At 41.0% G+C, this 20,135-nt stretch overlaps 1 protein-coding gene across 2 annotated transcripts in view; it reads right to left on the minus strand.

Annotated features, from left to right (window-relative positions):
* cblb (Cbl proto-oncogene B, E3 ubiquitin protein ligase) overlaps positions 1–20,135 on the minus strand; it is a 53,132-nt gene that overhangs the window by 14,684 nt on the left and 18,313 nt on the right. For both annotated transcript variants that reach the window (XM_040179938.2, XM_040179936.2), the window contains exons 4-12: positions 18,153–18,299; positions 13,283–13,439; positions 11,784–11,905; positions 9,508–9,645; positions 7,820–7,907; positions 7,114–7,245; positions 3,276–3,476; positions 1,414–1,608; positions 789–1,133 (exon numbers count right to left, since the gene is read on the minus strand). In XM_040179938.2, the coding sequence (XP_040035872.1) occupies positions 789–1,133; positions 1,414–1,608; positions 3,276–3,476; positions 7,114–7,245; positions 7,820–7,907; positions 9,508–9,645; positions 11,784–11,905; positions 13,283–13,439; positions 18,153–18,299 (1,525 nt within the window). The remainder of the gene's footprint in view (positions 1–788; positions 1,134–1,413; positions 1,609–3,275; positions 3,477–7,113; positions 7,246–7,819; positions 7,908–9,507; positions 9,646–11,783; positions 11,906–13,282; positions 13,440–18,152; positions 18,300–20,135) is intronic.

Here is a 20,135-nt window from a genome sequence, read left to right on the forward strand (position 1 = left end):
ACAGATGGTTTGATGACCTGTTGTGTCTGCTTGGTTCCAGCGTCTCTCGGTCATACACCTAACTGCGTTCAGTCTCAGCTGTGTGTGTGTCTCTGGCAGTTTCATAAAGTGTATTCCCGCTTTGGCAGCAGGACGGCGGTGATGACAAGCGGAGCATCTCAACGCCGATTGGCTTTCGCAAGACAGCATTGGGCTGGGGTTGCTTAAATTAATATTTGTATAGGGCACTATTGAGCCGAATTACCATTTTGAATCATTAAAACTATATCAGGTAACTACATCTTCGACGTGAATGTGTGTGAAACGTTTAGTTACAATCTGAGTATGTATAGTACCTCCAAAGCATAGACATTTTTACTTCCCATTACCAGTAGGTGGCGCTATGACTTCGGTTAAAAATTCCACATGTCTTCAGGAGTCTCATCAAACATGTGAAAATTGGAAAGGATCTGATCATGTGGAGTAGAGTTACAACAGTTTAATTGTTCGTCGCCCTTTATCGAATTTCTACAATATTCACTAGGTGAGGTTGAGGAAATTACAAATTGAGACTTGGAAGGTACCCATTGTTTCATGTCTTTGACAAAGATGAGTGTGAACAATATGCATGGTTCACTACAAAAGTAGATCTAGTAGGGTGCAGATCTATGCCAAATGTATGTGTAGTGTTTACCGCTGAAATGTTTGACTGAAACCCAAACTGACCCAAACTGTTACAAGCTGCACCCCCTGATGAAATATGACTTCAGTGTCTCTCTGCTGAATCTAAACTTATTCAGAAGTCCTACCTTGTAGCTCTCTGAGGTTCCTGTCTCTTCCATTCTTTGGTGTAATTTCCTTAATCCAGCAGACGGAAAACTGAGCGGCCTTCCGCTCAGGTGACAGTGTCCTGTAGGTTTGAGCAGTGTGTCTTTGGGAAACAGTATCTCAGGGGGCATTTGGGAGCCTGACAGCTTGCCCATAGAAGATGAGATGGAAGATGTCAAGGGAGATGAAGTGGGTAGCCAAGAGTGCCATGACTCGGAGGGTATGGGAGCAAGACGCTCAGGGGGAGGCGGTGGAGGTGGGTCTCTTCGTGGAGGAGGTGGGGCTGGGAGAGGCTTGTCCTGCTTCCTGGACATTCCTGGCGAAGACTAAAGGAGGTGGGGAAATGGCATATTCAACAGAATGATAGAATACATTATAAATAATTATCAACTCATCTCAAACTTACACAAAACATTATATTTATTTTTTAACCTTTTGAATCTGATTTTCAATGGTCAAGTGATCCATAATCTTTTTTTAAATGCTAATAAATCGCAGCAAGTTGAGGGCCCAAAATAACAAATATGAATACAGATATTACAAATTACAAATACCATTCTTCATTTTCAAAGATATTTTTACTTGTATCTGGCTGCTGTTACTAACCTTCGGAGAGACGTTTGGACTGGCAGATGGGGAGTGGGTGGCACCCTTTTGAATGAGGTCAAGTCGTGGCGGGACAGGGGGAAGACCAAGGTGCTGGACACAGTGGCTGAGGTCTCCTCCATGGAACTTTCTATATTGGTTCACAGGGGAAGAGCTGGGAGACACCATGGGCGAGTTCTGACGATCTGCACAGTGCTGAGAGAAAGGTACAAGGCGTTTAGTCATTTAGGATACGCTGTTTTGAAAGATGTAAGAGACTTAACTGTCTGATTTATTTGCCTAAATTTGCCTAAAGTGGAAAAGCCTTGTTTCCTTTGACGTTCTAATCCTTAAGACTTCAAAATGCTCTTAAATTGAAGAACGCTCCACAGGTAAGAAAACCAGTACTAGTATGGTACAGAAACAAAGATGGGAGCACACCAATTAATGAATGGTCTAGAGTGACTGTACAAAATTATTGGTGAACATAAAACACGTTAGCTGATATGTGTGGTGGTGGGGTATGGTTAGCTCAGCTGCAGGGGGGAGAGAGCGGGGGAGTGGATCAGGGAACGGTGTCGGTATGTAGTTAATGAGTGTAGCTGATCAACATCCTGACTCAGTGTGTTTACATGATGGTATAATTCGAATCTTTGCTTAGTCGGACTATGCTATCTTTCGAGGCAAGTGCTATTATCCCAATATACATGGCAGTGAATAAATCGAATCATTGGCCGAAAGCATGTCATATATGATAGGTGGCGCTGTTTTCATTACAACTAGTTGTGATACAGCCATTTCCGCTTGAGCTCTTCAGCACTACCAACAACAACCAACAACAACAACATCATCAACATTACGAGAAAGATGGCGAACGGAGAGCAAGGTGAAGCTACATCCCTCTACTATTTTTGCATGATGTTAATAGATACTGCTCGCAAATCCGAATGGCACAATTGGCTGATTTGATAACGGAGAGAAGACACCGTCGGGATCTCAAGCATGCGCAAAGACGCAAAGTCCAGTTCTTTATCCAATTCACCGTTACATGGCGCAATAGTCGAACTATCAACTGGATCGGATCGAGTTATCCAGGGGTGTTAGTCGGACCGCACATAGTCGGACAAAGGTGTTTACATGAAACGGATAATTCGATTTCAGTCCGACTAAGCCAGTTATTCGAATCCATGTAACCAGGCTGACTATCTCACTTATAAAACAATGAGCAGGACTGGGAGAGGTGGTGGCGACAGACAGACTCGACTAGACACTCAAGAGGCATGGCCGGAGAGTGCAGGAGTCTAGCTGGAGGCACAAGGATTGAAAACCGGATTTGTGTGTCTCTGTCCAAGAACCCGCAGGGTAGCTCCATTACGGCTACAATATGTTATATGTAGCTTTTGCTAACTATATCTATTGATTTTAACATTTTCTTTAGGGGCGCAAATTTGCAAAATGAAGATGGCCCTGATTTTGTTTGGGATTCTTTTTCATGTGTAGCTCGGCCATCAGAAATTCTTCACTTAAGCTATATTTAGGTTTCAATTTCAGCAAATATCCTTTTTTCTAATCCTGTTATATATTGTCAATAATTTAAATTGGATTTCATTTGAATTTATAACAGAGATAACTTTAGATTTCACACTAATAAAAAATAATTGTAACCCTTAAATTCCCATGTTTTGCATAGCAATATGAGTTAAATAGCATTAAACAAATAATGGGCAATATACATATAGGGGGAATCCTTGAGTCTTGTTTAGTAAGTAAAGCCCATTAACCTTTATCGGATCCGGAACCTTTTCCTGTAATGAAAGCAGCAGCAAAAAAGGCTAATTTCTTTTTTCCCCTATCCATAAAAATAAGTCTTTACAAGTCTTAACCTTCCTGGTGTTGGCCAGTCCATTCATGACCAGACAGTCCTCTCGGTCTTCCTCGTCGTCCAGTTCCAGCATGGGACAACTTTGCTGTTCCATGAAAAAACACCTGTTACCCTCATTACGTGGGTCAAAGGGATCCACAATAATGGGCTCGGTGCCTTTGATCTCACAACGACAGAACGGACAACCCTGACCATCTGATTCCTGCAAAAGATAAGTAAAAGAGTTTAAGTGAAACAGGATATGTCCTGGAAACACACAGACATACAGAGTCACAGGAGTGGCGTTGACCTTGACACAGCCCCAAAGATCCCATAAAAGTAGAACATGAGGGACATCTGGGACACTGAGCAGGCAGGTGGTGCCTGTGCTGAGTTCACCAGTGGTCTACTGCACGGTCTAGTGTGGTTCTAGAAGAACACTAGACATGTAACCATGAACTAATGGTGCTTCAGTATAGCTATAAACATATCCAGTTGTCTCTGAAGTTATTGAATTAACTGGTAGCAGAGCATAGCGGCAGGAAATCACACCGTTCCGCCACCGTTTGACAAGAAGAAGCGTTAAAGAGAATCTTTGGCAATAATTCTCCACAAGAGAGAGAGATAATATTCTCTGTGGGAGTGGGAATGCTGCCGACGCTGCCTACTAGACACGGTTTACAGGAAAGCGTGAAAGTAATGTCAGGTCAAGTCCACAAAATCATATGGATGTTCAAGGTACAAATCCACTCGACAGATTTGGGAGAAGGACAAGATGTGCAGTCTGCCAACGCACATTTCACTGAGCAAAGGATTGTCCTCACAAAAATTACCATTAAAAATTGATATAAAATGAGAATGCCACAGATTTTGAAGAATGCAACATTACGTTATTGTCAGAATAATAAGAATTTCCGACTGACACAGGAGGTATTCACTATTGTCATTAGGATCATCTGAAATCAACACTGCTTGCACAAGAACGGTGTGTGGAGAAAAATGGCTTGATCATTACACAAGTAGACTAATGTCTACAATGTGAGTTATTAAAACAAGAGGACACAAAGAGTAAGAGCATTCAACTTTGGTCATTGGAGAGTTTTTCATTCTATAAAGAAAGTGAAAATCCCAGCCATGGTAGGACAGGCTAGATGTCAAATTGAAACAGAGGTGGTTCCTGTAGATCCTGTCCTGTTGCTTTTAAGAAAAGCTTAAAAACACTAAAGAGAGCAGGTGCAGTTTTAGACATTGAAAATGACAAAGCCACAATGTTTAAATAGCCAGTGAAACTTCAACTCACATCTGTCGGACACTATTTTGTGAAAATTCGAGATGAGAGTAACCCAGACGAACATAAGCCCCAGAATGAGGATGACATTCTCACCGTGACAGACAACAAACAAACAAACAACAAAGAAAAAATGAAATTACTGTTGAAACTACACCAGCACTTTAGACATGCCTCTGTTGATGCTCAGATAATTCTGATAATGACTGCACATTAATCCTCAAAGACATTCTAAAAAAATGTGACATGTGCATCAGATATAGCAAACCAAAGCAGAAGCCAGTGGTGGGTTTGCCCATGGCCTCAACCTACAATGAAATGGTAGAAGTGGATTTGCATGAGTGTGGTATTTACATGCAAATGACCATTTCACACACTTCAGTGCAGATTGTGAAGCACTTTATACATTTCTGGATGTGTCCATTGTCCACCAAGCAGACTGATTGTGACAATGGGGGTTAATTCAACGACGAAGATATGATGGAGCAATGGGCTTTTGGAAAGGCATAATCAAAGCCTCACTGACATCTTATTGAAAGGTAAGAGGGACAATAGATGTGACTGGAGGGTGGCCCTTGACTGTGCATTGATGACAAAGAACTGTATGCACAACGTGCACCAGCTGGTATTTGGACAAAACCCAAATCTGCCTTTCTCACTAACAACTCTGGAAAGTACTCATATGAGTACTTGGATAGCCCAGGGCAATTATTTTGGTAATGGATTAATCTGTGCAATATTGTTTTGATTAATCACTGAATCTTTCAAAAAAAGCATTCATTTCAAAAACAGAACTGACAGTACAAATTCAGTGTTAAGAATTGTCAGCAAGTGCAAAAACAGGTTGTAATGATTTTTTGACTAACACAAAAACCCATTTATTTTTTACATCTACCAAATATTTAGGCTTTTAAAAAATAAAGTGAACAAAAATATGTATACTTTTGTTTAAAGGGACCTGAGCTGTCAGAACAATAAATCATATATCAAAAATAAAGTAAAATACAAATTTACAAAACTTTATAGGATTTTTTTTGAACATCTGGGTTCCGTTTCAGGTAGGAGGTTTAACAAACTCTGAGTCAAACACTAAACTCTGAGTTGATTTACCCTGAGATGGGAAACTGAGTTTTGGGTTTCAGAACAGCTATTTAGAGTTGGTTCAATCAACTCAGAGTAGGTTGGCTCAGAGTTGAGTGCGGGCACCACTACAGCATGAAGGCAGCATGAATGATACTACGATTCACCATGCCAACAACTACAAACAATCGGTCGGCATACTTACCCCTATTGAGCTGGAAATATTAATGCAAACGTACAAGTATGAACCCGTAATTAGAATAAAAGCAACACCGCTACTGCAGCAAAAGACAGAGAAACAGCGTAGGAGAAAATTGCTGCGAGTTCCAATATAGTGTTGTCAGTTAATATTTACATACTAATCATAATCCATACGTTTGACTAATTTCAAGTTTGTTAGAATGCATTACACATAGGCTTGAAATACACACCCATGCTCATATTTAATCACAAGAATAATATCACTGGTAAAAACTGGTAAAATGGTATTGAACCTCTAATGTATATTATTCAGGTGCAATCCTGTGGAACTCCTCTTTAATGCTCTCAGTGGTTTGTGTCCAGGGATAGGTTTGCCAACTTCCTCAACCCCAAAAGAGGGGCACTTTTTTCCAGATGTGCGCGGGCGCGCCATGGCTAATGATAGTTCTCTGCGGCATACTGTGCAAAAACGCTTTCCTTTCGTCATTGGCGACTGCATTAACCCATGACATTTTGGCTTCCCATTCTTTTTTATAGCTTTTTTTTGAAGGTTCACTGCTCATTTTGACACACGATAACGCTCACCTCCCAGTGGCCAGTTCAAACAAACGGTCACCAACAAGCAACAACCGTGTCCCATAGCAACGTTTGCGTGAGTTTTTGGCGAGTTTAAAGAAGCCTATTAATAAAAAAATAAATTAAAAAATTAAAAAAAATATTGGCTGTGATTGGAATACGGGACTGGAGCTGTCCTTGACGGGACATATCAAAATCACCCATAAATCGGGATGTCCTGGACAATTCGGGATGGTTGGCAACCCTATCCAGGGAACACAAATGTTTAAAAGACGTTTCAGAGCGAGGCACACTTTTCTCACGGCTCGGCATACAGCAGCTTACTAATATTCTCCGCATCACCAATGTTGCATAAGAAACTGCCATTTGCAAAAAAACGTAATGCTACACAAATCTGCTCGGATGTGAGAGCATGTCCGCGATGGGTGACGTTACTTATATGACGACAGGTGAGGTTATGTACATAGTTGATGGATTGTGAAGAAAAATTATACCGTTCAAACAAGTAGTTATCTGGAAATGACAATATGTCTAATCGGGGCCCCAATATTCTCTCCCGACTTATGTTTAACACCCTGCAAAGTAAAAGCGCTTCTTCATCAACGGGATCGTCCAGAAAAGGACATGACATGTTTGAGAAAAAATGTTAGTCTTTAACGTAACAGAGATCTTATGTTGTTCACATCTCAAAACTGAGCATGGTTCGTTACAGTACCTGCCAGGCAGTTAGACAGGAAGTACACATAAGGTGACCGCAGGGTTCAATCTTGACGTCTTTGTTGTTTTCAGCGCAGATCTTACAAAGCTGGAAGGTGGAACCCATCTCACAGTACAGTTCATACTGCTCCTGTTCAGGTAGAGCAAACTGCTGTTAGTCCTCCAGTGATGGCCGTATCAAACTATCCAAGAACACACACAAATACAGTATACATAAAGGGCGAGCTCCCCAACATGCGATAATGTTGAACAATGATTTTCAGGACTTCACATCACTAAGGGAGGTCCGGAGGAATATTAAGAAACATAACTACCTGATAATATTAAAATATTTCAAAACATATGACCCAAGAGTTAAAATGATGAATCCTTAATGCACTTTTTCTTAAGAAGAGTGCCTGCAGTCTCTTCTTTTTCTTTAGATCAGTTAGATCGGAGAGGCCAAGACGGTAGTTGAAGATGGAGAGAGCTTTTTCCATTGAAAGTCAAAAAAACAGAGGAGCAACATAAAGCAATGAACTATGCAGAGGAATTCCTCAACATACACAATTTGGTCAAGTTCAGGCAAGTCTGAGTAAACAGTTACCACACTTCAACGTCATAAGGGAGCCTTTGGGAAGCTTAGGAATTCCATTACAAGCGGAAACCATGAACATTACTTGGCTTATCCAGATGGAGTTTTTCAGACACACAAACAAACCCACTTGTGTAACTTTGATGTGATCATGAGGTGTTGGCTCACATAAACCAGTGAGGTCTGGATTGTAACTGCGACCATCAGGAAACAAGTAGCTGCAAATGAAAAAAAAGATGTAAACATGTAAATAAGTCATTGAGTCCAATGAAATACAAGTACTCACAGTGAGTGGTAGAACCAAAAGCAGTGATAGTAATTGATTTAAAGGAAATATACAGTGCATCCGGAAAGTATTCACAGCGCTTCACTTTTTCCACATTTTGTTATATTACAGCCTTATTTCAAAATGGATTAAATTCATTATTTCCCTCAACATTCTACACAAAAAAACCCATAATGACAAAGTGAAAACTGTTTTTTGCAAATTTTTGCAAATAAAAAAATATAAAAATAAAGAACGAAAACATAACATGTACATAAGTATTCACAGCCTTTGCTCAATACTTTGTTGAAGCACCTTTGGCAGCAATTGCAGCCTCAAGTCTTCTTGGGTATGATTCCACAAACGTGGCACACTTATTTCTGGGCAGTTTCTCCCATTCTTCTTTGCAGAACCTCTCAAGTTCCATCAGGTTGGATGGGGAGCATCGGTGCACAGCCAATTTCAGATCCAGAGATGTTCAATCGGGGCTCTGGCTGGGCCACTCAAGGACATTCACAGAGTTGTCCCGAAGCCACAGAAAGATTTCTGCAGCATTGAAAGTCCAATGAGCACAGTGGCCTCCATCATCCGGAAATGGAAGAAGTTTGGAACCACCAGGACTCTTCCTAGAGTTGGCCGCCCAGCCAGACTGAGCGATCCGGAGAGAAGGGCCTTAGTCAGGGAGGTGACCAGGAACCCGATCACTCTGACAGAGCTCCAGCGTTGTTCTATGAATAGAGGAGAACCTTCCAGAAGGACAACCATCTCTGCAGCACTCCACAAATCAGGCCTGTTTGGTAGAGTGGCCAGACGGAAGCCACTTCTCAGTAAAAAGCACATGACGGCCCGCCTGAAGGACTCTCAGACGTTGAGAAACAAAATTCTCTGGTCTGATGAAACAAAGATTGAACTCTTTGACCTTTGAGAGGTTCTGCAAAGAAGAATGGGAGAAACTGCCCAGAAATAGGTGTACCACACTTGTGGAATCATACCCAAGAAGACTTGAGGCTGCAATTGCTGCCAGATTTGCAAAAATTTGCAAAAAACAGTTTTCACTTTGTCATTATGGGTTGTTGTGTGTAGAATGTTGAGGAAAATAATGAATTTGATCCATTTTGGAATAAGGCAGTAACATAACAAAATGTGGAAAAAGTGAAGCGCCGTGAACACTTTCCGGATGCACTGTAAATCAGCAGGATTGGTCTCAAATGTATAAAAAAACAAAGTTATTAATATTTCTATACATAAAACAAAAATAAATTAGCCGTTATTGGCCTGTCTATGACGCCCACAGAACACCTAAGGCCAAGAAACATCATCTCCTCAGCCTGAGACAAAAAATGCACATTTCACTTTGGAAGTGGCTTCTAGAAAATAGCCTTCAACAGATACCACACTCTTGTCTGGTGAGAGACATTTGAATGCAAAACAGAGACTTATTAAGACAAAGTTGAAGATTTGTCAATTGCAACAGTGGATACACCATGGAGCACAAGTGAGCAATATATAGGTGGAGTGAGCTAGAGAGGTATAAAGTGTGGTATGTTACGTACAAGCCTTCCTTGTTGCCATCAATCAGAGCCTGGAACAGCGGTTTGTTGTGGGGGATGGTCTGCAATATGTTGCTGTCGTTGGTCACATAGCCAATCGCCCACTGGCCCAGTCGCGTACAACTCAGTCGGAAAATGTAACTTTTATGGAGAGAAAGAAAACATGGTTTAAACACACAACTTTTCAAGCCATGAACAAAAGCCCATGTTTATAACAATACAACTCAATATTTTTGTCAAGTTTCGTCCGGTATTGTATTAAAAACACACGATTCATTTTTGATAAAGCAAGGGTATTTATATTAATATTGAATCAATCAATATCTGATCAAACATTTACTAGTCTTAAACGGACGATTATATCATGTTTAAGCAATTTTATTTATTTAATGGTGCTATATTATTAAAATTGTTTTACTTTGCACAGAGAGAACACAAAGGCATGAGGTCTAAATTTAAGACAAAGCTTAAGACATTCCTCTTTGAAAACGCTCAGGCTAGCCTGGACCAACCCTGATATAAGCTGCCGTGGGCCTAGACTAACGGGACTAGGACACACTGAGCTCCTCTCTTTCCACTTTCTCTCCTATAAGAATTCACATCTCATTAATGTGCATTACTAATTCAGCTTCTCCCAAGAGTATTTATCTTGCCTTGCAAGTTTCCATGGATCATGGTTATCTGGACCCTGGTCCTGCCATGGCCCTATATATACATATACAGTGCATCCGGAAAGTATTCACAGCGCTTCACTTTTTCCAGTTTTTTGCAAATTTTTGCAAATCTGTTAAAAATAAGGAACGGAAACATGACATGTACATAAGTATTCACAGCCTTTGCCATGACACTCAAAATTGAGCTCAGGTGCATCCTGTTTCCACTGATCATCCTTGAGATGTTTCTACAACTTGATTGGAGTCCACTCGTGCTAAATTCAGTTGATTGGACATGATTGAGAAAGGCACACGCCTGTCTATATAAGGTATCACAGTTGACAGTGCATATCAGAGCATAAACCGAGCCATGAAGTCCAAGGAATTATCTGTAGACCTCCGAGACAGAATTGTATCGAGGCACAGATCTGGCAAAGGGTACAGAAAGATTTCTGCAGCATTGAAAGTTCCAATGAGCACAGTGGCCTCCATCATCCGGAAATGGAAGAAGTTTGGAACCACCAGGACTCTTCCTAGAGTTGGCCGCCCAGCCAGTCTGAGCGATCAGGGGAGAAGGGCCTTAGTCAGGGAGGTGACCAGGAACCCGATGGTCACTCTGTCAGAGCTCCAGCGTTGTTCTATGAAGAGAGGAGAACCTTCCAGAAGGACTATGGGGCGCCGTTTGTAAAATATATATATATACATACATACATACATATATGTATATATACACACCCATACTCATATTTAATCACAAGAACAATATCGCTGGTAAAAACTGGTTCAATGGTATTGAACCTATAATGTATTTTATTCAGGTGCAATCCTGTGGAACTCCTCTTCAATGGCTCTCATTGGTTTGTGTCCAGGGAACAAAAACGTTTAAAAGATGTTTCAGAGCGACGCACACGTTTCTCACGGCTCTTCATCAGCAGCTTTACTAATATTCTAATGGTTGTAAAGGAAACTGCCGTTTTCAAAAAAAGTAATACACTACACGAAGAATGTGCTCGGATGTGAGAGCATGTCCACAATGAGTGACGTTATTTATATGAGGACAGGTGAGGTCATGTACATATTTGATGGACTGTGAAGAAAAACAATAACGTTCAAACCAGTAGTTATCTGGAAGAGACAATATACCTAATTGGGGTCTCAATATTCTCTCCCAACGTATGTTTAACACCCTGCGAAGTAAAACCGCTTCTCCATCAACAGGATCGTCTAGAAAAGGACGTGTCATGTTCGAGAAAACACTTTAGTCTTAAACGTAACAAAGATCTTATTTTGTTCATATGTGGAAACTGCGCTAAAATACGATACCGAGTACTAGGAAATGAAAGAGCGCTGTGTCATTGGCTGGGCTGCTGTAAGAGGGAGGAGACTGTGAAAGAAACTCAAGGTTTATTGAAGAAAACCTGGTCGGGAGCGGATTATGTTCACAGGCTCAGTTACCATGGTGGCTGACCCTGACCTTTAGTTACCTCCCTTTGTGAAACAGACAAGCCAGAGTTTCCCTCATCTTAGGGTTAACAAACTCTAAGTTTCCACTAAGCCCGCTTCTTGAATTGATTGAGTCAGTGAGAAAGCCTAACAAATATTTTAAAAACACCAACAATTGCATACCTGCCAGGCTTGTCGATGTACTTGTGAAGTCGGGCCTTGACTTCATCATAGGTAAGAAAAGCCATGTAGCCAGGGTGTGTCACTGCAAGGAAATTCCAGTTCCTCAGAATTGTTCCCCACGGCTGTAAAAGATCCCCCGAATTTGTTTTAACTACACATATTACTATGCATAACACGTGTTTTTTGTTTTTTTCTGCATACAAAACGAGCCTCTGAAAATTTGAAAAATTGTCGGTCCCCCTTAAACTGCAAATGTGTTGCGTAAAGAGGAAAAATTAAGAAAATTGTTTTACAATCCTAATTCTTAAGTCGCTGACTGTGTATTCGATCAGTACTCCTGCTGCTTTAAACAGACAAACACTGTTGGAAAGCCAAGCTTTTTACTATATATTGGGTATCAAATTATTCTCAGAGATAGAGCGATCTTTCCACAGAGCAGTGCAATTGTATTTATCAAGAAAAGCCTGCCAAACCATTTTGTGACTAAAAATATGGTCTAGGTGTAGCTCTCAAATGGGTGGGCTGAACAATAGTTTTGCTTCCTTTGAATTATCATCAACATATGGTTAAATAAATGGTTGGTCCAAAAAGTTTTACTATTTGGACCATCCACAATGAGGTTTGGCACCCTTTCTTGATTAGTCAGTTCAATTCAAAGAATTGTCTCCCTTCCTCTGAATCAATCTGTAGTTTCAAGAATTTATTCACAATCCATACGAATAAGAATTGGATCATTTCAGCTTAAGGTAATGCGTAAACAATTTTTCAGCAAATGTAGCATCCGATAAAAGCTCTTCCTGCTCCTGACAATACGTAGCCACCCTGAATGACCCTGGTACCATTTCGGTCTGCCATCTTTGAAAGGATGTCTTAGCAGACCAGGGTGAGGCAATATTTAGAGTAGCTCATAGATAGTTTGCCCTTAGTTGCACAGTCTGATATTATCACAAATGTAATATTTGATTCAATGGAAATCTGCTAAGCCATCACTACTCTGAATGTGTGGAAAGTATTACAGCACATTGTACAAGAGGATAACTAGGACTTTAGGAAGAAACCGCTTTCTTACTTTGAGTGTCAATCATAGATTTTAGCGCTTTCCTTTGTCACTGCTTCTTCAGTGTTCCTTGCATTTTTAGGAATTCTTTGTATTAATTTTGCTAATGTGTTTGTGTATTCGAAATAATCTTTTAAGGAACAAATGGGATTGTATGCAGTAATGTCAAAAAACACTTTCCCTGTTTATGTGCTGATGTTCTTCTAGTGCCTATTAAGATTGCAATTCAATCTAATATTAATACCTAATTAGAAAATGCCCAGCATTCTTTATTAGGAGGGGCTAATGATAAATCATATGGGACATGACCTTTGATGGTTTGAGCTGCTCAGTTACACATGCAAGTATATTGATTGTTAACGCATGTAATTACACTGTGTTCTCAGGAAAGATCACTCTACCCATTTTTTCTTACACATTGAGCGGTTATGTTTTGACTAACCTGGAAGAGGCGTGTGAAAATGTCGAACTCAAACACAGAAATATAGTCGTTGCAAGTAAGGTCAATGGTGGATTTGAGGGCCATAGCCTCCAATCCTGAGCTGACGAGATGAACTTCGTGAAGACACTGTCGGAAGACTTTCCATGGCACTGTTGTCCTGCAAAAAAGAAAAAAATCAGATCATGAATTCGAAAATACAGCAAGTTCCCATATCAGCTATTTTATCAAAGAATACCTATTTTTTATGTACCGTATTTTCCGCACTATAAAGGCACACTTAAAAGCCTTTAATTTTCTCAAAAAACGACAATGCGCCTTATAATCCGGAGCGTCTTATATATGGATCAATTGGTTAATTGGTTGATCCATACTGGTTGTACACAGCGCTCAAGGCGCTCTGCCAAACATGCCAAAGCTCGGTCTACGACGGCGAGATGCTGAGCGGGCGCTCAAGCGCGTGAGATATGGAGCTTGTTTCAGGGCGCGTCAGAGAAACAAAGTGTTCTTCTCGTTCTTGCCGAGCACATAATGAGATTAAAGAGCGAGAGACGGCGCCCTTTTCTTTACAGTAGCTGAACCATCTTAACAGGGAAAATAAGATATTCTAAAAGGGGCCCTTGGCAGGCGGCGTGGCTGGAGAGCAGCCGAAGATTTAAGGCGTGGATGGCGAGGGGGGGCGGCGGGAGCGGACGCACCTCGCAGCATCGATCAGACCCTGAAAGCACCGTCTCCACCTCCCCACACCATCCACCGGCCCCGACGTCAAACATTTGACTGCACTATCTTATGCGCCTTATAATCCGGTGCGCCCTATACAGTATATGAAAAATGTTCTAAAATAGGTCATTCATTGAAGATGCACCTTATTACCCGGTGCGCCTTATAGTGCGGAAAATACGGTAAATGTACATTTTGAAATGCACAATTGTGTACACTCAGACCACATAAAGCCTTTTTTATACCTGTATATACAGCACTGTATACAGGCACGTGCACAGACATTTTGGGGGGCAGGTGCTCAAACCAAAATAAAAGGGCACAGATTGCCAAAATTATTTATGAAATTAAAAATATTATGAAATAAATAAAAAACACAGTATATTTTCAACTTGTATATGTATTTTTGTTAAAACTACCTCAATTTATCTAATTGAATAAATAAATGCATAACAGGCAAAAGTTGACAAAACAAGGCCATATTGAGCGAGGCAGTACTTAATCGTTATTTACTGTTTATGACTTCTGAGTTGAAGCATGAGCAGCATTACATTAATAACATACTACAATATACCTCACCAGACTGTCGTGTAGCTCAACTCAAAAATGTAATTAAATCAAATTAAACAAAACTAGTGAACTTGTCTAATTTGTAAAATTAATAAAAATTCTCTGCCTGCCTGCCTGTATCTCTCTCTCTCTCTCTTCATTAAGCATCACAAACGTCAATAAACAGCTGGACAAAGCTTTGAAATCACGGACCTATCACAAATACCGTCATTACCTGTTTGTACGATGCTGCAGCCGTTTGACGCTCAGCACTGCACGAGCATCAAGCGGAGGAGGAGGAGGAGGAGGAGGGGGCTTGTGAGCATGTCGGGGCAAAATTCTCACGATAACTCAAATAAATGCCCCGTCAGATATCAAAACACATTTGGGGGGGAATTGATGATAGAGAGAGTAATTTGTATTCTTAAATATTGATGAATAAAGAAAAAACTGTGCTCCAGCAGAAGGAGCACTTTTCTCACCCAGGGCAAAAGGGCAGGTGCTTGAGCACCACTAGGGTCTATCTGTCCATGTGCCTGACTGTATAGATACTCTATTTACATGAAACAAATATAAAGCGCAACAGCTAACCGTGAGTTTGTAACTTTTTGCAGTAAGAGCCAGCACAATACATAGTTTGTATGCTAGAAATTTGTCTGTGACACAAGCATATATCAGGGTAACATTAGAAGAAAAGTTAGTCATAAATCACAGTGCTTTATCCCGCAAAACTCAAACTGACTCGTGTTGCAGACACACAGAGACTGAGGAGTTCATCAACGGGAACTAAGCCAAGGAACCTTAGAAACGGTTTAATATCACTGTCTGCATGATTTGCATGTTTAGAGTTTGTCAAGAGGCATGAGATTCAAGTGGTACTCTCAGGAGTCACATTCACGGGTTTCGGGTCACATGTCTGATTAAAGTCTCAGATTTATACCTTAACTAGATAGTATAGTTTTTTACTCCAACAGACAAACTATATATTCGAGAATAGACTGGTCGCTGGTATGAGGTTGCTGCATTTTCTGAAATTCATTACGTAAACATTCTTCCATTTTGTTCAGATCAGATCACAGAATCACATCAAAAGGAGCTACAAGATGGCGCTTAAATGTAACGCTATTAAAAAAATGATTTTTTTACTTATTCCAGGGAAGCCTTTTTTGTTTATATTTCAGAATATGCTGTGACCACTAACCTGCGTATTTTTTAATAAATTAAGAGTTGGAAGTTAATTATTTTTTAAAATGTTTTTTGGTCGAATGCATTGATTAATCAAAAAGTAATAAAAAAACGATTAATCGATTATCAAAATAATCGATAGCTGCAGCCCTACTCTCTTTGGAGTCTAATGACATAAGTTTAGTCAGAGTGACTTAAACCCTAAGAGATTCCATGACGGGGAAGAAAAGGGGAATATCACCGGGATTCCCCCAGACTTTTTCTTGACGTTTTGGGATCTGTTGAGTTTCTACTAGATATGATAAACTGTTAAAAAGGAATTTGTCAGGGTTGGGTAGGAGAAGGCAGGACCCAAACGCAGACGTCGAAAAGCAAAAGGACTTTAATTGACAAAAAGGTAAAAAGCAAAAGGTCAACGGGCAAAAACACACAGGAACTGGGGGGGAAACGGCAGGCAGGTCCTACGAACATCCAGGACGATTGACAATGACGCCACAAGTGACAAACAACACACACTGCTTAAATACACTAGGGAGGTGCAGGTGATTGGACACAGGTGGAAACAATCCGACAATCACAGGGGATGACAGGACCAGGCAGGAAGTGAAGTTACCCGGGGACACGAGTGGCAGAAAACTACAAAATAAGACGGGAAGTGAACCACACCGTGACAGATTTTGTATTTAGAAGACTTTAATTTAGCTTTATTATCAGTATAACCTAAACCTGTTAAAAGATCTTACGCAACTACAGACCCTTGTCCATCCTTACTACAGAGATTAAAGTGCTTGCATGCATTTTAGCATATGACCAGATTAGTTCACTGTGACCAGACTGGCTTTATAAAGACCAGATTGGCTGCTGCTCAATATCTGTTGTATTTTTCATTTGATCATTTAAACCACAAGTGTTCAACTCAAGGCCCGGGTTCCGAATCCGGCCCGCTGGGGGGTCCAGTACGGCCCGCCGGATGAATTTGCTATTGTGAGAATTACAAAAAGACATAAATAGCATTTCTATAAAAGTAGCTGCTATTCCTAAAAAGTGAGTGATTCCATCGTTAGACCAGGGGGATACGGTCGTTCACTAACGAAGTGCCGGTAGATAACCTGCCATTGAAGAACAAAAAATCCCGTCAGGTCACTGCTCAAAGAGCAGTGGAGAAGTGTGATGTGAGGGTTTCGGGACAAGGCAAGCTGGACATAACTGTAAAGTCTTCTCGGAGAAATTTGTAATTTGGGGTTATACAAAAAAAAATTAAACCTAAAACAAGAACCTTCAAAACTTTCTTGGGGGGGGGGGAGAAGATGAAGCCTGAGGGAAACCCTGCGTGCCATCAGCTACCAACATTCATACACCATAGTCACAGATATGGGAGCTACGTGGGGTTAAGTGTCTTGCCCACAGACACATTGACATGCAGGCTAGCGGAGCCAGAGATCAAACCGCCAAACAGTAATGACGGAATGATTTTCGTCATTACTGTTTCTGTTAACATGAAGGAAATGTGTTCTAAATTATTATATTGTCATTTGCACAGGCTTGATTAAGTAAATACAGGGACTGCGTGATGACAGGGATTGGTAGCCAATGGGAAATGCTGTAATTTCCACGTGTCAATATAGTTTTACTTTGAATTAAGAGTTCCACTGAGCAGAACTGATGTCCCACCGTGTTTTATTCCTCCGTAAATATACTTGGGCTAGAACTGGGTATTCACGCTATAATCGCTGAATAGCTTACAACTGTTAAAAGTTTCAATTCAATTCAGTTATTATTGTTTAATGTTGTGATATTGTCAGCTGCTTCACAATAACACGTGATTTGCACAGACATGGAGAGTGAATTTGTAAATACAGAGCAGGAGAAATACTAACAGACATTTGCTTATTTTGCCTTTTTTTCCAGCTTTTTAAAAATAAACGATGAATAAGAAGGAGGAAACATTATTTCTTTCTTTCATACTGAATACTTCACAATACAAAAGAGCAATCTGAATTTCAAAACATTCCATCAGATCCAAAACCAGAGTGGACAAAGGCTATAAACTCCCTGACAGACATGTAAGTTACTTAGCCCAATTTGCCCAAATAAAGTGTCATGTGTGGTCACTGGCAACTGGCACCCAGGCCTGCCTATCCTTCAAGCTAAAAACACATTTTTCTTAGTCTGCCACAGTTTCTTGGAGTTGCTCGTTGCAGAGCATCTCTGCCTGATGTCATGATATTGCATAGTTGAATGAATATTTGTTTACCATTAAGAAAGGCATAGTATCATGGAGATGAAAAAACAGCACACGGCCTGAAAACACTGACATCATAAAGATCCTGACATCAAAGATTAGGTTCTTGATTCTTCAAAAAAATGAAGCATCAACTCAAAGCTGCAAAAAAAGAAGCCAATAGGAGGTGAAGCTTACTGTACTCCAAAAGACTTCCTCCAGAACTCAGCCGCATCAGCTTTGGTGATCCTAAAAGAGTCTCCCTGGAAGTGTCCGCCCGGAAAGATGGCTTTGATTTCAGCAAGCATGTGACTGAAGATCAGAGATAGCTTGGTCAGGTTCCTCCTGCAGAAAAGAGGCCAGAAGAGGGAAGAAAACTTAATCATTTTTATTTTATAGCATATGGCAATCATTTCCCTTTTAAAATTCTAGATGTATTTAAAATGTCTGCTGACTTGTTTACAGGGATTGGTAGACACAAATCTCAAAAAATGGTAGGGGAGAAGGACTTTTGGTCAGCACCAAAGTGCTTCTGGAAGACCATCTGGCACCTCAGGAGGGGGAAACTGGGAACTATCCAAGCTGTATACAGTAAAGATGGGACCCTGTTGACCGCAACTGAGGAGGTTATCGGGCAGTGGAAGGAACACTTTGAGGAACTCCTGAATCAAACTACTACGCTCTCTTTGAAAACATGCTCCAAAGCGCTCTGGACCTCAGACTGGGGCGACGGTTCATCTTCCAACAGGACAACGACCCGAAGCACACAGCCAAGATAACAAAGGAGTGGCTTCGGCACAACTCTGTGAATGTCCTTGAGTGGCCCAGCCAGAGCCCTGACTTGAACCCGATTGAACATCTCCGGAGAGATCTGAAAATGGCTGTGCACCGACGCTCCCCATCCAACCTGATGGAACTTGAGAGGTTCTGCAAAGAAGAATGGGAGAAACTGCCCAGAAATAGGTGTGCCACGCTTGTGGAATCATACCCAAGAAGACTTGAGGCTGTAATTGCTGCCAAAGGTGCTTCAACAAAGTATTGAGCAAAGGCTGTGAATACTTATGTACATGTTATGTTTCCGTTCTTTATTTTTAACAGATTTGCAAAAATTAACAAAAAACAGTTTTCACTTTGTCATTATGGGTTGTTGTGTGTAGAATGTTGATGAAAATAATGAATTTAATCAATTTTGAAATAAGGCTGTAACATATCAAAATGTGGAAAAAGTGAAGCGCTGTGAATACTTTCCGGATGCACCGTATGTGGGATAAGAATCGCGACCTTAAACTGCTTGCACAAAACTCTTGATCAGCACTCAGCATTTGTTTATTGTTGTCGTTCATTTAAACCGCTTCGCGCAGAGAGCACGGCGGTGTGGTAGAGAGAGAGAGAGAGACAGAGCGAGTGCATATGTGCGAGCGAGAGATCTGCGGTGTTGGCCGTTAATTTACTTAATTTTATGTAGGTAGTATGATGTTAAATATGTTTCAACTTAACTAAATTACCTATACAAGTAGTTATTAATTTGTCCTGTCATTGATGTGTCGAATGCACAACCAGATATTCAAAAAAATTCAAATTTTTTTAAGAGAATATTCGAACGTCCTTTTTGAGAAATTTTGACAGCCCTAATCACCTGTAAGTGTCGCCAAAGAATGAACAGCTGTAGAGAAGGGCGTACGACAGCCCTGAAGTTGGCGTGAGGCGCCGCACATTTCCAGGGCCATTTTGCTCTTGATACATCTGATCGTTGACGTGAAAAAGTGCGTTCGCCACTTTTTTGTGCGTACGCACACTTTGTACATGAGGCCCCAGGAGAAGGTGCATGACGATGATGAAGGGGTCATCCAATCCCTGCACGCCCAAAGCGAGAGCTGTGTTCGGCTGCTCTGCAGTAAGTCGGAGGCGTTTCCAGTGGGGGTTGGCCTTCGCCAGGGCTGCGCCTTGTCACCAATCTTCTTTGTGGTTTTCATGGACAGGATATTGAGGCATAGTCGGTGGGAGGAGGGTCTACAGTTCTGGGGGCTGTGGATTTCATCGCTGCTTTTTGCAGATGATGTGGCCCTGAAGGCATCTTCTGTCTGTGACCTCTAACTCTCGCTAGAGCGGTTCACAGCCAAAGGGGGAGCGGTTCGCAGCAGTGTGTTAAGCGGTTACGATGAGGATTAGCACCTCTAAATC

The sequence above is a fragment of the Gasterosteus aculeatus genome, chromosome 7, assembly GCF_964276395.1.
Source record: "Gasterosteus aculeatus chromosome 7, fGasAcu3.hap1.1, whole genome shotgun sequence".
Classification (NCBI taxonomy): Eukaryota; Metazoa; Chordata; class Actinopteri; order Perciformes; family Gasterosteidae; genus Gasterosteus; species Gasterosteus aculeatus.